Raw genomic sequence first — 18,440 nt, 5'->3', positions numbered from 1 at the left:
CCAAAGTCAGCTTGTTCGGTCCTTAGAGGAAATACCTCATACTACCTAAAACAGTAAATTAGCTCAGACAATACGCTTGCATGTCGCAAAGATGCTTGTTAAACATTTAAGAGGACACCATCGTAGAGGGGGAAAAACAATCAGTTATAATTACCCAGTCATGCATCTCAATCACCAACAATAAGCATTCAAGAACGTGGCTTTGTATGGTGAGGTCTGCTTGTTTTTTTAAAATATGTATTACATCATTCTCGGCAAGGTCCTCAGGGGCTTAGGTTTCAGGCCCTGGTGGAATGACTCAACCGCACCTCTTTGCCAGGTGAATGGCGTTCAGGGAATACGTTAGTCACGTCGAAGTGAGAAAAGAATGCTTGGCAACCAAATAAAACAAAATACGGAAGTCTGGGAACCTCATGACGTTGCATGGGCATGCGCACTCACCAAAGTAAAATGAAACTTTTCAGTTCGCTAGAAAGCTTGCCGTACCCTATAAACCATCTATTACAAGTTCTTGGCTAACGAATAACAACGTCATTAATTGTACCAGCATGGAAAAACGTGACTAGGTTGACGATGCAATAAAATATATAATACGGTTCAATCAGCAGTCTGAAATCGCACCAACACGTGACATTTGTACAGTAAGTACACACGAACATGATTCTTAGAGAGACGCTGTTTGATTACGCTAACAAACCTAGCCTTTTAAGCTATGCATGACCATACACAAGTGAAAAGAAAAAAAAAAAAAACTATCTTTTACCCTTGAAAGTGATCCGAATCCTCAGATTGCTATGAACGAAGCTTCCACCCTGTCCACTAAAGGGAGGTGAAAGTAGTGCATGTAGACGTAGTGATGCTTCACTGGACACGTGCTAATAAGGTAGGATGCTCTCACAAACGTATGTGAACCAGGGTAAGGACTTGGAAGCTTGACAACCATGCAATTACATTTATCTCTCCAAAATGTGTTCAAGAAAGTTTATAGAAACCGTATTATCAGAGTAATAATAACACAAAGGCATGGTGGCTGCAGGGAACGCATGGAAGGATACTAAGGAAATGAAAGCATTAAAAGGTGACACCACAAGCCTAAGTCGTCAGCTAGATAAGTGCCTGAGCAAGAGTGGAGGGAGGCGAGCCTACAAATTAACAGGGGCAAACCGAGCCAGAACCGAGTCAACAATGGCTGACTCGGAGAGCCCGTGCACAAGCAGAGCCTTGAAGGCATGTAAACCATGCCACAAAGATAATGTTAGAATATAATAGGGCGTCATGAAAAGTCAAAACTGTTTAATACTTTAACACGCGGAAGCATTTCATGATAGTACATCAGATTATTTCAGGGGCCAGTCCCTGCTCATCCAGGTACTGACCAGTGAACACAAAAGGGACCCCCCTGCTGCATCATTTAATTCACTTCCATCAGCAAGGGTGCCAAATTTCCCTCTGCCCACGCCCAGAGCGCTATCTTAGCAGAGGCCGGCTCTGAAGGGAAGGATACCTCTGCCAACGTAATCTCCTCTAAAGAAAGGCTTCTAACTCTCATAAATTAGGTGGTTTGTTGTACAATGTCATGACTAATGATATATAGGAGAACCAAGATCCTGCTGCCAGATCTCGTCTAAATTGAGAAGTTTTGAAATGCCCAAAACACTTTAGAAACCACTGGTAGAATTCCCTCCAGCATAAGGGTGTTGTGGCTATAAAGAAATGTAACAAGAGGATTCTTCTTCAGATTTAACACATTGTAGTATCCCATCTTCTGTTCTAGCCTGGGGTTTCTTGGGTTTCTTGGGTTCTAGCATGGTGTGGCATGTTATCAGTCATGAGTAATATGCCGTTTCATTAGCGTGATTGTTCTATCCCTGCCATTTGGAGTTTCTGTCTATAGTTCGGGCTGAGCCGATTACACCCTAGTTCCTGGTGGGGTTCCCCTACTATAACTTGTTCTTTAATGAGGTACCTGTTTGTGTACCTACCTGCCTCCTGGATCTTCCTACCAGCATGCACCTTCGAAATGCGACAGTGGCGACGAGTGAAAACGAATAGTTTCTTACCTGTCGGTGTAGTTTTGCAGCTTGAAGATCTTTCTGGATTCACTATGCTGTGCATTATTCCGCGATCTTGTGGTTGGGTCCGGATTCGTAGTCTTTTCTTTGTTTTTTTGTTTTTTTTTGTAGCCCAGGTGGGCGTCGACGTCCACCATTTGGTGCACCTCCCGTGACGTCGTCGTGCTTCCTGCGGAAGTCCCACCTTTGGGGCGCCATCTTCGGGTTCTTTTTTCCCCTTCCTTTTTTTTTTTTTTTTTTTTTTTAACCCTAGGCGATTGATTAATCCTTCTTGTCCCTTTATCTGTATGTTTTCATTTCTTTGATCTTTTCCATTTTACCCCCTCTTCCTCCAGCCTCATCTTCCTGGCGGAGGTGGGTGGGTTCGCAAGTGAATCCAGAAAGATCTTCAAGCTGCAAAACTACACCGACAGGTAAGAAACTATTCGTTTTGCAGCGTGAATCTTTCTGGATTCACTATGCTGTGCATAGACTTTGTAGCGGTTTTCCTAATTCTGTGGCGGCTGGGTGGTAGATGAGCGTTGGTCGTTGAAAATGTGCTGAAGCACCTTCTGTCCAACCTGTGCTTCCTTGTTCATCTGAATGTCCACGCAGTAGTGTTTCGTGAACGTGTGCACAGATGCCCAAGTTGCCGCGAGGCATATGTCCTGGATGGGCGTGTTCGCCAGGAAGGCCACGGTGGCCCCTTTCTTCCTTGTGGAGTGAGCCTGCGGCCCCTCCGCTAGCTCCTGTCCAGCCTGTTTGTGGCAGAATTGAATAGTGAGGGCAATCCACCTTGCGATGGTGCCCTTAGTCACTGGCCTACCCATGAAGCTAGTAGCAAAGGACACAAACAGCTGTTTCGACTTCCTGAGTTCCTTGGTTCTCTCAATGTAGTGCATCACCGCTCTTCTGGCATCGAGGGTGTGCAGAGCCTTTTCTGCGTTTGTAGTCGGGTTTTGGAAGAAACTTGGTATCTGGATACTCTGATTCATGTGGAACGCCGACACTACCTTGGGCATGAAGTGTGGGTCCGTTCTCAGGACTATTCTATCTTTGTGAATCTGAATGTAGGGTTCCTGCAGCGTTAGTGCTTGAAGCTCGCTCACCCTGCGTAGTGAGGTTATGGCCACCAGAAAGGCTGTTTTCATAGTCAACATCTGCAGTGTGGCCTTGTGAATGGGTTCAAACGGTGCCTTCATGAGCTCCGTCAGGACCACATTCAGATTCCATGCCGGCGGCGGCAACCTTTTCGGGGGGGCCATCCTTTTGGCTCCTTCCATGAACCTCCTCACCACCTGCGAGCTGAAGAAACTTCCACCTTTTTCACCTCTGGTGTAGGCCACGATGGCTGCTAGGTGTACCCTTAGTGAGCTCGAGCAGAGGTTACTCTTTAGAAGGTGTGTGAGGTACCTCAGTACTGTTGAGTCTCTTGTCATTCTGTTTTGCAGGCCCTTTTTCCGGCACCACACAGTGAACCTCTTCCATTTTGCGCTGTAGCATTTTCGTGTAGTTGGTTTCCTCGCCTCCCGTAGCACTCGCATCGTGCTCGGCGGCAATCTTAGGTGTGCGAACTCTAGGTCTTCAGGAGCCATGCCGCCAGGTTGAGGGTCTCTGGCTCTGGGTGCAGGACCTCTCCGTTTTGCATTGAGAGCAGGTCCTTCCTCCTCTCGAACCTGTATGGGTCGCCTTGTGCCATTTCTTGAATTTGTGAGAACCATGTCTGCCTCGCCCACTGCGGAGCCACCAGGATCAGAGTCATGTTGCTGGTTCTGCACTTGTCGAGCACTCTGTGCAACAGGGGTATCGGTGGAAAGGCGTAGGCAAATGTCCTCGACCAGCTTATCCATAGGGCATTTCCCTTGGATTGCTGATCTGGTTGCCTGGACGCGAAGCTTTGGCATTTTGCATTGTGGCGTGTTGCAAATAGGTCTATTGTGGGAGTCCCCCATCTCCGGAAGAGTTTCTCCGTTTCCTGGCCATTGAGCTCCCACTCGTGTGATGCTGAGGTCTGCCTGCTTAGCCAGTCTGCCTCCACGTTGTCCTTCCCCGGTAGGTGAATTGCCAGTAGATCTATCCTGAGAGGTATGGCCCATCTCCAAATCTCCTGAGCTAGGGATGAGAGTGGGAACGACTGTGTCCCCCCTTGTTTGTTGATGTAGAACATCGCCGTGGTGTTGTCTGTTTGGACCAACACCCTCTTGTTGAACAGGTGTCTCTGGAATGCCTTCAGGGCTAGCAGGATTGTTTTCAACTCGAGGTAGTTGATATGGCGGACCGCATCTGCTGGGGCCCATAGACCCCTCACTCTGAGGTTGTCCATGTGCGCTCCCCATCCCTTCTGCGATGCGTCCGTGGTAATGGTCACTGTTCGGATTGGTGGTGTCAGGCTTCTCCCGGTTGTTATGTTGTCTCTGTTCCACCAAGTTATCTCCTCCTGCACTGCGTGCGTAACAACCACTAGATCCTCCCAACTTCCGTTTGCTTGTGACCATTGCTGTTGTAGCCATTCCTGGAATGGTCTCATGTGCAGGCGTACATTCGGCACCAGCTGGATACAGGACGCCATCATCCCCATCATCTTGCTCACAGCCCTCACTGTCAGAGCTCGCCCCTTCTGGTAGAGCTTCGCCTCCTTCAGTAGAGCCTCTGTCCTCCTGTCGCTGGGCACTACTGTACTGTTGCGGGAGTTGATCTTTGCCCCCAGGAAAATCTTCACCTGCTCCGGTTCCATCGATGATTTTCCCCAGTGAATCGAGAATCCCAGATTCGTGAGGGTGTCTGTTACGCGTTTTGCGTGCCTCTCGCACTTTCCGCGTGAGTTTGCCTTGACCAGCCAGTCGTCCAAGTAGGGGTAGACATGTATTCCCTGCCTTCGTAGGTGCGCCGCTACCGCCGACAGGCATTTTGTAAAGACCCTTGGTGCTGATTTTAATCCGAAGGCCAGGGTCGTGAACTGGTAGTGTTCTTGTTCGATGTTGAATCTTAGAAGGCCCTTGTGCCTTCTGTTTATTGGGATGTGAAGGTAGGCATCCTTGAGGTCCACGGTGACCATGAAGTCCCCTTCTCTTATCTCTGGCAGAACCTCCTGCAGTGAAGTCATTTTGAACCTTTGCGTTCTGATGAACTTGTTTAGGTAACGGAGGTCTAGTATGGGTCTGAGGTCTCCGCCTACCTTCGGAACCACAAAGTAGTTTGAGTAGACCCCTTTGTTGCGTTCTCTGAACGGCACTGTCTCTATGGCTCCCTTTTGCAGGAGTTTCCGCGTTTCTTCTCTGAGTATTGCCAGTTCTTGGGCTGATCTCAGTCTTCCCTTTGCTTTCCTGTTTGGAGGTCTTTTCTCCAAATCTACGCAGTATCCGTACTGCACAACGTTCCGTATCCACTTGTCTGTGGTCACACGCCGCCACTCCTGAAGGTAGAACCTTAGTCTTCCGCCTACTGGTGTCGTATGCTCGTAGGCTCTTGAATCTTCTCTTCCCCCTGATGACACTTGTTTGCGCCTCACCCTTGGGGTCCTGACGAGGGTAGGCGTCCTCTTGCGTGCTGAGTCACTTCGTCGAGGGCTGTTCGCCCCCTCTCCTCCTTTGGCCACGTCCGTTCCCTCTCCCGCGAAAGGACTGGCCCCGAGGTTGATATTGCCAGTTTTGCTTCTGCTGACCCTGTCCGTGACCTTCACCCTGCTGACTTTGTTGGAACGCCTGGTGCGACGTCCCCTGCTGGCTTCCTCCCCTACCGTAGGGTCTCCTCGAGGGATTTCCTCGCCTCATTCCCCTCAGCTGTAGAGCCCCCATGGACCTCGCTGTCTCGTTTTCTTTTTTCAGCTGGGTGAGCTTGTCGTCCACTGTTGCTCCGAACAGTGTCTCTCCGTTGAAGGGGGTGCCAAGGATGTTGTTCTGCACTTCCGGTTTGAATTCCGAGATTCTTAGCCATGCATGCCTCCTCTCTGTGACCCCTATGGCCATGAGTCTTGCTGAAGTCTCTGCCCCATCCAACGCCGTCTTTATACTGGAGTTGGCGATGTTCTTGCCTTCGTCTATCAGGTGAGAGGCTCTCTGGCGGTACTCTTCGGGGAGGTGCTTTACTAGCTCCCCCATCTCATCCCAGTGCTGGTATTGGTGTCTATTGAGGAGTGCATTTGAATTCGCCATGCGCCAGTGCATTGCGGCGTTCCTCTCGACCTTTCTTCCTGTGAGGTCAATCCTCCTGCTCTCCTTATCCGGAGGTGGGCCCGAAGTTGCTGGTACGTTGGCCCTTCTCCTGGCCGTGGAGGCTATGATGGAGTCCGCGGTCACGCTACCCTTGATGTAAGGGGGGTCCAGGGAGGAGTGCTTATATTTCTTCTCTGTCCTGGGCGTGATCGACCGGCAGGTCGCAGGTTCCTTGAAGGCTTCTCTCCCCTGATTCATCACGCTTTGTAGCATGGGGAGGAACTGGCTCCTTGTCTGGATGGGGAGCAGTGTCTCGACGAGAAAATCGGCTTTCGGTTTCTCCTCGTCGAGTTTGACGCCGAAGGCCATTGCTGCGCTCCTGACCACCATATTGTAGACCCCGATGTCGTCGGGTGGCGAAGGCCTCGAAGGGTACGTGTCCACGGGCTCCTCCGGGTTTTCGGTGTCGAGATCGTGCCATTCGACGTCGTTGCTGGTAGATGCCGCCGATTCGTAGAACGACCGTTGGTCTTCTTCCTCGGCTTCTCCCTCATAATAGGGCTCTTCTTCCTCTTCGAGATCCCTTGTCAGCCCTTCGGCGTCGAACTCGTCTTCGACCTCACCGACGTCCGCCGATGAAGCCGTTGGAATCTTGAATTCCTTCATCCTGGCGTCGAACTCCTTCTTCCTTTGAAGGATGTTCTCCATTTCGGCCTCGAGCCGCCTCTTCTTTTTCTCCATCTCGGAGATGCTTTCGGCGTCGACCGCGGGTCTTTTCGATGAAACTTGCGTCGACGTCGAACGTTCTTTCTGCGTCGATCGGCCCGTTTCATGGGATGCTTTCGACGACCCTTGCCTTTCGGCGTCTTTCGGCACCAGGGAGTCCTTTTCTAAGGATCCGCTCGGCCTCTTGTCCGTGGTTCCCCCTTTGGACGTCGAAGTTTTCGGCGCCGGGGCTCCCTTCGTGGACTTTGACTCAGATTTTCTCGAGTCACCCTCGTGTTGTCGAGGTACTTTCTGTTTTGCGCTCGACGATTCTCTTACCTCGTCTTCTTTTTTCTTGTCGGTCTCTACGACCGTGAAGTTTTCGGCTGTCTCGGCGACGTTGTCCTCGTCGTCCGTGGAGAGGCCCAGATCGTAGAGCGTCGGGGGCTTTCCCTTGCCATCCATGTTGGCGTTGGCTTTTCTCTGCCGCTCTCTCACCCTGAGTGTCTTCGGCGCGAAGGCTGAGCAGGCGTTGCAGTCGATACTCTGGTGATCGACCGGTAGGCAGAGGTTGCAGACCGGATGCTGGTCTTTCTGCGCGAACTTGTGGTGGCAGTTTGGGCAGAACTTGAATGGCGTCTTGTCCATTGCGCTCAGGGTCTCTGAGCGTGCATTCTCCAAGGCCGTCGAAGAAAAGGGGCGCTGGTCCTCCTTTCTTCGCGCTCCTGATGAAATCTCTTCCTTTCCTGATATCTTCTAGTGATTCTATCGACGAAACTCGCTTTTCTTCCTTCTTCCTTCGAGTGTAATTCTGGAGCTTCCCGATGACGATCCAGACCCAACGGCGGAAAAAAGAATCTGAAGATGGCGCCCCAAAGGTGGGACTTCCGCAGGAAGCACGACGACGTCACGGGAGGTGCACCAAATGGTGGACGTCGACGCCCACCTGGGCTACAAAAAAAAAAAAAACAAAGAAAAGACTACGAATCCGGACCCAACCACAAGATCGCGGAATAATGCACAGCATAGTGAATCCAGAAAGATTCACGCTGCAAAACTAAAGGTGTTTGAAGGAGACCGAAGTAACTGCCAAGCTGGAGAAGGAACCCTCACCATTTCCACAGGAACTGGCAGCGCCAAAGCAGGGCACTGCGGCTGTATGACGAGTGTGTGACAGCAGGAGTGCGCGCTAAGGAATAGTTCTAATTAAGACAGGTATCCCAGAGTCTAACTCAGTGGCTAGGTGTTGCATGAATGGCTACTAATTCAGTTTAAGGGAGGCACAGTCAGTGTAAGTGGCAGAGTAGACCGGGCAGCGCTGAGAAGTCCTGATCCTGGAGAGCTAAGAATGTGTTTGTTGCAACAGTTTTTACAATTTTGCATTCAAAAGGCCATACCCCTTTCTGCCCAGGCTCACAAGGAGTGTCAGCGCAGTATGAGGAGGGTGAGCCCTGTGATGTAGGGGCTTATGTGGTACTGTTGTACAGTGAAAGGAGCGAACAACAAAGAAAAGAGGTGCTGCATCGTTACAAAATACCAGCTGTACAATACTAAAAGTAAAGCATAGTGTAGAATGAAGAGAGGCTGCTCATATGAACTCTCTAAGGCACTTTTGCATTGTAAGTTATTGGGCCTATGGAAATTTGCTTTCACTTAATTTTTTGGTGGCCTGGCTGGCTACAAGTGGCCTTCTGGAAAACCAGCTGTCAGCAAGTACATGTTGTTGCAGAAAGAGCACAACGTCAATTGGTGTTGTTTGAATACAAGTGCTGCATTGTGCAGACAGGACAGTCTGGTGTGCAATGCATTATCAGCGCCTCCAGATACCACTTGTGTTGTCATAGTACATACCATTTGCATTCTGGACCTGATGTTCCATCGACTGGAATTCAGTGAAATGAAAGATGCTCTATCGAGGCTTTCAAAACTGAAGTAGGACTGACCTGTTCCGTTTCATCACTTGCAAATGTTCTCCATTGCTAAAGTAGAATAATGTTTGTGCTCATACATGGGTTTATTTTAATTAATACCGCTGACGAGGAGTTTGGCATTATTGGACGTTTAGTGCAAAGGAGGGTTTTATTTTGTGCGACATGGAACATGTACCACATCATCCAACTTCATTGCCCATGATTGCGGAGTTGCTTGCAGTATTTTACTGTGTGCAACATGCGTTAGTGGGTTCATGAGTGGGGAGTGCGTGTAGGGTTGTGTATTTTGGTATGTGATGACAGCGTCCACATGATGCCTATTGCCATACTTTTGGTTGCTGGCTAAACAGTAGGGAGTGTGGGCACCAGGGTATTCTGATGCGGTGTGCTGTTTGTGTGGAAGGTGCATATTACACTGGAAGTGATGGCCGTGTGCTGTTGCATGGAGTGTGCGTACTCCACTGTGTTTTATTCCCATGTGCTTTTTCCTTGGAGACTAGAGTGCGTATTCCACTGTGTTCAAAGCCCAAGTGCTGTTTGCTTAGCGTACGAGTACCCCAAAGTGTTTTACTCCTGTGGACTCTTTGTATGGAGAGTTCTCCAGCGGGTGTAATGCAAATGCAGATTATTGGTGTTGAGATTATTTTTGGTTTTGTGTGCCCTGGCTGGGTGTGCAGTTGAGTTCCCTGTGTGAAGAGGTGTGTTAACTTGCGTGTTAATATTTATCCTGTGTGAAGTTGTGTACGGTGGTGTTTAGGGTTGAGCTTATTTCTTGTGTGTGCATGGATCAAAAGGGTCTATTTTACTTACATTGTTTCAGTGTAATTTGGTATTCTAAGTCAAACAAGTTGTGTTATTTTTGCATTTGGCCATTATGTGTTTTGATGCTTATGTGTTTTTTATTTTTTTTAGGTTTTTGCACTTTGAGAGGAAGATGTGTAGTATTCTGTCTTCTTTTCAACCTTTGCAAGTCTTGTTTTAGCATGGTGTGGAACGTTGTGAGCCATGGTGAATGTGTGAGGTGACTGGTGCGAGTGTTCTACCCCTGTCAGTTGGAAGTTTCGGTCTACGACTTGGGCCTGAGCTGGTTACATACTAGGTCCTGGTGGGGTTCCTTTACTTAACTGGTTCTTTAATACAGTACCTGTACCCATCTGCATCCTTGGTCCTCCTACCAGAAATCACAGTATGTACCATTCCATCCATGTCTAAATCAGGCTGTAGATGTTCTGTTTAATATGGCGCCCAGGCCAAACCTTGTTTTTCTGGCATCGGATAACAAGCATTTTCATACTGTGTAGCAGATGACAGAAGATTCGAGATATTGCACTTTGAAGAATTGTAATGGATATTCTGGAAATCATGCTCATGAAGTAACGGTCCACACCAAAGTGATGAAAGGCGGGGCTTATTATTAGTTTATAGATAGATTCATCATCCATGATACCCTTTAGAACATGCTTGAATGCTACCGGGATATACTCTCTGGGAGAAGCATGGGTTTGTAAACGCCTTTAAAATAAGCTAAGATGCACGATGTGATGCTGTTTAGTGTACCTGCAAAGCAAAGGAGGCGGGCATGCACATTTAGGTAATCTCATATCGGGTACTTTGGGAAAAGCTAAGCAGCAACTGCTAAAACAAGCATTGGCATAGCAAATAGGTCTCGCCTTTGGGACCTTATATGTTTAGCCAGAACTTTTGGCTATGTTGTAGAGCATTGTGGCTTCTGTGCATTATGTTGAAAAGTTATAATAAAAAGTGTAAAGCATTTTTGTTACCTTTATAGAAACGAAGACGAAATTATATATAACTGAAAAACCGGATTAAAAAAAGATTTTAACATAAAAAATGTCTTTCTATTTTTTTTTGTACTTGCACTGCTGGCAACTTCTTGCTGCCTGTTCTCATGCTTGTTTGTTATAATTTATTTGTTATGGTGGAGCGGGACATAAATAACGGGGACCCTAGGCCAGGGGACAGACAAGGCGGGACATGCACCCTTGGGCCAATTGCGTGCTGTCTTTCTTAGAAAGACGCATGCAAAGGCCAATAGGAGGGGATGAAAAAAATAAAAAGCACACGCACGAGCATGTGTTCAAAGTTTAAAGTCCTTACTAAAGCCTTGCAGAGCAGCACATGCGCGCTTGCTCAGGCGAGACCTAAAAAAGTAACCACAACAGTTTGGCTTCAGAATTCGCCATTAACAATCCTGAGCTATCATCGGAATCAGCATTGACAAATGTGTTTATTTGTATGCTGCTTAAAAAAAGTATACTTAAAAATTGAAAAACACCATGTATCGTACATTTGTCAGAATAGCTATCACAAGCTAAACTTCAGTACACTTGTATCCCTTATCAATCGTTGCCGGCTGATGCGCCCAATATCACACGGAGTCTAGGAGATAAGGTGTAGTTTGCGATTGTAGTGGAATAAGAGTGCTGGAGAAGGGCACATTGGCGAAAGGTGATAGCTTTCAACCTCAGTCTTTAATGCTGTGCTGCCCCTGAACAAGAGATTACAGTTATCTAACTAAAATGCACTTATGTCTTCCTCAGAAAGTGAATTGTAGAGTCAGTCCTGCGGAGATTCACACTAGGACTCGGCGCACTGATTATAACTCCGCTGCGGCTGGTGGAAACAAAAGTGAATTAGCGAACTGTGAAAATGAGATGAATTGTTCGACATGTTTATACTTTTTTTAAAAGCTTTTCTATCAATTAACTTAATGCAGAGGAGAAGCAAACGGCGTTGCTGGAATTACACATTATTTTGTTATCGTTTAATGTAAATATATGTGATCACGATGCTTTTCAGACAGTTTTTATGAACTTTCAAAGGTTTCCATAGACCTTTCCAAATGTTGCAGAACAAACTTATTTGCAGTCTTAGAGAAAGAGCTGACTTCGAGAAGCGCCTAAAAGAAAGTAAAAGGTATTGAGGAAGCCAAGGCGCTGTGGAGGGGTGGAAGGGAAGGAGAGAGGCTGACCTCAAGAAGCGCCTATAAGGACGTAAAGTCACTGAGGAAGCCAAGGCGCTGTGGAGGGGTGGAAGGGAAGGAGAGAGACTAGCCCTGAGGCGCAGAGAGGAGGAAGCACGTTGGGTGATGGAAAGAGAAGCCCAAGGAAAGGCAAGCAGCGGAGGAAGGGAGAGGTGGAGGCAAGAGAGATTTCAGAGATGCTGAAGGAGAAGGAAGGGCATGGGGAGGAGGAGAGGAAAGGAACACAGTGAGAGAGAACGGACAAGAGTGAGAGAAAAGTGAGACGATGAAGGGAGGACGGAATACAAACATATGTGCATTGGTAAAGAGCACTTTCACCCCTGGGTCTCTTGTGATGGAATACCAGATGTTTATTGTTACGCAGCTCAATGGTATATATTTTTTATCGCCCTCGGGAAGGCCGTGTCTGGCTCGCAGCTCCCGGATGTCTGAGGTGCAACAAGCAGGAATTTGTCACTACCCCTGAATGCCTCTGTCCACCCCGGGCAGCTGGACACAGGTTCACGTGCTGGGGGAGGGGAGGGCGGGGTTGCAGATCGCACCGCAGCTTGTTGTATCACGAGGAACCACCAACACTTTCACTGAGTCACAATTACTGCCAGTGCACTCACCATCAACCACAGAACCTCATTGTATACAGCATAAAACACAGACACCCTCGGTGGAGGTTACAAACACCTATGCTGTAATCACGAGGGACATGGGTATAGTGTAGAAGCAGACACATTGATCAATATAAAACTTTGAGGCTGGGACCCTGCTAGAGGTACAGAGGTAGCACTGTGACGTGGGGAGAGATGTGTGCACACATGACCAAGAGCACTCACTCAATGGGGAGAGCTGATGCTCTGGAGGCCACAGCGGGGCCGGAAAGGGGCAAGATGGGGGTCAGCAAGCATTAGCATCTTGTGACCTGGCGGCCACCCTGCTTCCAGTTCAGTGGAAGTCCTGAGACAGCTGGGGGCGGCAGGGCATGGCCAGTGCTGAATTAGTAAGAAAACAAGCCTGGCAGTGGTGCGCGCGCTAGTCACTAACCCTGAATGCCTCTGTCCACCCCGGGCAGCTGGACACAGAGTAAGAAAATAAGCCCGGCAGTGTTGCGCGCACTAAAAGGAATTTGCACCAGGGCCAGCGCAACCGCCATCTGTTTCTAATTAATATAATTGGAAACAGATGGCACTCTCCTCGCTCCCGAGCTGCCTAGGCCAAGGCAGAGGGAAGGCGGGCCATGCACCCGCCTTTGGCCAATTGCGCACTGTCTGTTTTTAGAAAGCGGCATGCAAAGGCCAATAGGTGTGATGGGAAAAAAAAAAAAAGTACACGCACGAGCGTGTGGTGCGAGTTGAAAAGCCCTTACTAGAAGCCTCGCCTTGCAGCGCATGCGCGCTAGCTCAGGCGAGACCTAAAAAGGAGAGAGTAGCACATGGTCATTGGCTACCGAAGCATTAGGATATTATAAGCTACAGAGCTGTTGGAAAGGAGGCCTTTGTTACAAATAAGTGCCCGGATTGGGTATCCTTGCATGAAAATCCCACTGCATACTCTATTAGGTATAGGCATCCCTTTCTGTTCTAAAATTTTATTGGCATTTGAATTACCATTCGATAGTTCAAGGATGCATAAACCTTGCAACATACAAGATACACAATACAGTGCAATAGAATTCATTGTATTACAAAACATAGATCAAAATAAGAGTACAAGCATGGACCGTTACCACCCAGTATAGTATGTCACTTTTGATGAATGTATAGGCCTCCCTTTCACATTTCGGGAACATTCGTCTCTACCATCCACCTCAGTGGAAGGGGCATCTGCAATTTGCACTGCCAGGGGTAGAAGTTGTTATATCAGATCTCACATTATAGCACTGGTGGCTTCAGGCAGCCAAAACTGGGGGTGCCACCTCAGAGGTCTGAAGTATTCACAACCTGCGTTATTTTGCTCTCACTCATCAGTGAGGGTTAAAAACGTGGGTTCTGAACAGTTGTTATAAATGTGTCATGCTGTGAAACAGTACTGGCATGGGATATTCATGCAGCCATCTATAATTGTTCTATAGAACTTATACATAGTATTTGTGGCTAGAGAGGCCGGTAAGCTTTGATTAAGATCTAAAACCCGAGAGCTAGGAGAACCAGGTTTGTAATATCCAAAGTTTTATGGGCCCGTAACCTTGGAACTATGCATATTTCAAACCTAAATTCCAACACAATGGACAAAAACTGTCCCCATATTGAGTGCCTTGGTAGAGAGGCCAAGGACTGAATGTGCAAATAGTCAAAAGGCAAAAATACTGGTTTTACACTGGAGGGGTTTATGAGGGATACTGCACTGGAGTGAAGTGCAAAAAGAACACTTGATGGACAGAATGCAGAACAATGTCATACTTTCACCCCCAGAACAGAGATCTGGGCCTAAATCCATAGGTTTTTTTGCTCATCATGCCATTCCAGTTTGGACCCAGCCATATGCAAATCAGTCTTGACCCTGCGCCCAATGGGAACAGTCCAGCCCGAACTGCCAGGCCAGGTCCTCCCTGGACTGGAAACAAGCATCCTAGGACCGGTTTCAGGCTTTCAGCCCTCATCAGCCAGGATAGCTTGACTCCAGTGGCATGGCCAGCATGGGACCCACGTCTGGGCATACCCGTCCCACTCGAGGTGACTAGATTCAAGCTAGCCTGGCTGATGAAGGGTAATATCCAGAAACCGGTGCCAGGATGCTTGTTTACGGTCCAGGGAGGACCTGGCTCGGCAATTCGGTCTGGACTGTTCCCATGAGGCACAGGGTCAAGACTGATATGCATATGGCTGGGTCTAAACTACGGTGGCATGGTGAGCAAAAGAACAATGGATTTAACCCAGATATCTTGAATGGGGGTGAATGTATGATTTATTCAGCATTCCGTCCATCATTTGTTTGTGTAGCACTGGAGTGAAGAACTGCACCTTAACGTGCTCTCGAACCAAATCCACAAGCAGTACATTCACAAGCAAAAAATCAAAAGAAACTAGAGGACATTCGGTTCTCACATTGCCCAATGCAACAAGCACATTATTTTTAGTGCGATTGCTGCAACGCATCATATGGTCGCAGGATGTGAAAGAAACGCAGCCAAATGCACTAAATACCCAGGCTCTCATGATTCCACCAGGCATGAATGTACTTGAAAACATTCTCAAACGCTGCAGACTGCTTTTACATTTTAGCCCTAACCTGCCTAAGACATTGTTTATACGTGCGTTTTAGCGAGACAAAGAAATGCATGGACAGTGAAGCACTGACTAGTCAAATCAGCTGTAAATATGTTCATGCAATGGAAGGCAAGCTATTATTTAGTGACTGTGCAATGAGTTTGTTTTTACAACAAAACAGTTACCATATAGCAAATCTACAAGCACAGGTATCCCACAACAATAAGGGGCCATTATACATGGGTACAGTCAGGTCACACCTACAGGAAAACTGTTTTAACGCAGATCCTCACACATGTAAAACTCAACACGTGTAGTTTGACACATGGCTCACTGATAACATGTAGGCTTAGTGATCTTAAATGCCAATCATAATTGTCATCTTATCTGTGGTCGCCAAACTGCAAAGACAACTTCCACTCTAAATTACTTAAACTGCATTAGTTCCCTCTGACTGACGACCCATGACTGGGCTACTGAAACCCTAGACCAGATGGGGCAATGCTCTCTTAAGCTGTACATCCAGAGGCAGCAAACTGTCCAGAACTTGGGGTTGGTGTGGCTTTTGACATGGTTAACCAACCAGAAAACACATTTTTTGAAAGACTCAACTTTTCCCGCCTGTACAGTCTGAATGAATCAGTCATTCTCCAGGCACCCAGAAACCCAGGCGAGCATCGTACCTTACAAAATCACCTCCAAGAAATAACTATACCCAACATGAAGACAATTTCGAAGGAAAGAACACAGAGAAGTCACTTGCCGAGAGGAGGGCAAGCTACTGTGCCCAACTTTCAATTTGTAAAGTGGTCACTGTCCTAACAGAAGCCATCTGCCCAGAACAGAACACCAAACATGATTATTCAAAGTATTCGTGCTCCTCCTCAGTTGAATTCCACAAAAAACGTTCCAATAAACTCTCCAATAAGACTTCTTTAATCATACATTTTAACTTTGAAAATGCAGGATTCTGGAAATGCGTCAACAGGCAGACGGAACAGGTTGATTGAACTGTATATTTTGTTTAACAACTTGGTACATATGAATGTGGGGTCAGAAAAGAACTTATCCTCAGTCTACGATATATAACGATGTTGTTAAACCAATAAACAAATTTAAACACAAAAAAAAAAATGAAAATGTAGGATTAAACAGCAAAATATAGCCTACTGCTTAGCAGGCAGACAGGCATCCAAATAGGTCGACTGAGTGACACTTACACAAACGTTTTCTCAAACAACGAGGGGTATTTCACCACTCAAACCAATCTTGGGGCTCAGTGTTTCACACATGGGTGCCCGATTTACGGAAGTTTACTACAGGCTTAAAATAGAAGTCACACTTGTCTTCTGCGGTAAAACATACTTAAAATGGTCTTACCCTAGAATAACTCTTGGTAATCGGGCCCCGCGTGACTCAATGTACACCTGCCCTGTGCACTGCCACACCGTTGCCGTTTACTTCCTGGCACACAGGTTCACTTGTGTAAAGGAAGTATAGGCAGGGGGTAGAAAATAGTTTTAGTATCGTAGCATAATTCATACTGTACAGCAACTCTGGTTGAAACTTTAAGGAATAGCCGGTAATGCAGCTAATGGAAATGTATTCAGTATGCTAAATATAGCTAAGAAAAAACAAAGTTCTGTAAGGTAGGACTGCCTTATCAGGTCTACTCACTGGAGCCTTGTGGTCTTGGTCTACGAGTGACGGGCCAAAAAATGTAAAACGATCATTCTAATATAGATGGGTGAGACATTATAACAATAAGAATGAAACCAGAGTATAAATTCCAAAATTAAACCTCGTTTGCTATAGTACATTCTAATGTGAAAGAAGCACTAAAAAAAACTTAAAACCACTACAGTAAGGTAATGAAAGTCTAAGAAATACTCCGACCCCAAAAAATGCTAATTATGCAATCTGTCCTACCTCTGCGGCTTCTCGGTGGAGTTGGTGTGCTCATGAGCTTCCAGCCCTGTTGCAGAATCTCTCGAGGTGAACCTGTGACTCCCGGCGCGTGCATTCATAGCTTTCACAGCGCAGGAGACGTGGCCGTACCCCGGAACCTCCAGCTGCCCACCTGCGTGGGTCTGAGTGGTCACCCCACACATTGCGCGAGCCGCCTCTCACTCCAGCTCCCAGGGCGATTACCTCGCGTGCGTGCTGATCTCTTCAACTGAGTTTCTGCAGAGCCACTGACAGCTGAAACACCATGCTTGAAAAGCAAGAGGCATGTAGCAAATGGAAGTTTACTATGTGCAGGTATGTCTGCATCAGAGAAAAACCCCTAGAATTCCAAAAACGTGCACTAGAAAGCTAAATAAAAAACTTAAACCAGTTGCGTGCACTCTCCGGGCACTGTTGCCATCTCAGACAGGGCAGCTGACAGCCACAGCACATGATGTCTGCCCTCTGATAACAGTGTCTCCCTGGGTGGGATTATACAGTCAGTCCCTCGGTCACAAGACCTGCCAGGACGGCTGTGCTGTGGTAGGTTTATCCTGTACGTGCTGTGCTGCCCTGCCCCCGGCTGCAGGGGTGCTCCAATGCTGGCCACGCACTTCTCTGTAACGGTGTCATGTGAGCAGGCGTCATCTGACACAGCCTAGCAACCGCGCGAGCCCAGCGTGGAGACCGCAAACACCAGAGCCTGCTATCGGCGCAGTAGTAACTCGCTGCAAGGGCGCCTCGCCCTGCACCACCTCCGGCTCCTGGGATACACTGCGACCCTGCACTGGAAAGAAGAAATGGTGGTTCTTAGGCAGGTCAGCGAGCTTAATTAACTCTTAAAGAAGCGTGCATTTTTCCTCTTTAACCAACCTGCCAGAGGCTATTGCTTACACTACTGCTGAGTAAGGCCAGGAGCAGGGTTTAACACAGGCGTTACATCAGAAAACTCGTCGGGTGACGCATTACCAGCCCGTTCAACCCCGTATGACATTAAAGCAGTGACTTCTCAAGACGTGACACAGAACGTACCCCGGGAGAAAACATGGGAGCTGGACACAAAAGCTCTCCCAATAATTGTAAGGGGAAAAAAAAAAAAAAAAAAACTGTAATTACAATAACTGTTGCTATTTTCCCAAAGTATTGGAATGGCGAGCAACCTTGTCATGCGCACATAAAACAGCAAATGTTATTTTAATTATTTAATTGTTCATTCTCTCCAAGTCTGTGTAAGAGGAATTGCGATGCAAGGGAACTCGTGCAGCCGTGGCGATCACCAACTCAGCCTGAATCTAGGTGCACTGGGAGGAATGAGAGTAAATTGGTGAACTGTTAAGAATACAGCGACGCAATGTTAAGGTGAACTGCGAGGCAAGGCGGAGGTAATAGTGCAGTCCCAAAGAAGGGGACGGGGAACCATTTCCCTGCTTACATTAGGGCTCACTGCACCTTTG

At 47.5% G+C, this 18,440-nt stretch overlaps 1 protein-coding gene across 5 annotated transcripts in view; it reads right to left on the bottom strand.

Annotated features, from left to right (window-relative positions):
* The window catches only part of FNIP2 (folliculin interacting protein 2), a 319,680-nt gene that overhangs the window by 219,901 nt on the left and 81,339 nt on the right, over positions 1 to 18,440 (bottom strand). For 2 of the 5 annotated variants that reach the window (XM_085641732.1, XM_085641734.1), the window contains exon 1: positions 16,969 to 17,567. The exons of the other annotated variants lie outside the window; for them this stretch is intronic. In XM_085641732.1, the coding sequence (XP_085497858.1) occupies positions 16,969 to 17,150 (182 nt within the window). In that variant the 5' untranslated portion in view covers positions 17,151 to 17,567. Of the gene's footprint in view, positions 1 to 16,968; positions 17,568 to 18,440 lie in introns of those variants that run through there. 5 annotated transcript variants of the gene reach the window in all.

Source organism: Triturus cristatus, chromosome 2_2 (genome assembly GCF_964204655.1).
Source record: "Triturus cristatus chromosome 2_2, aTriCri1.1, whole genome shotgun sequence".
NCBI lineage: Eukaryota > Metazoa > Chordata > Amphibia > Caudata > Salamandridae > Triturus > Triturus cristatus.
The sequence above is the reverse complement of the archived record's forward strand: the minus strand, read 5'-3'. Positions and strand labels throughout refer to the sequence as shown.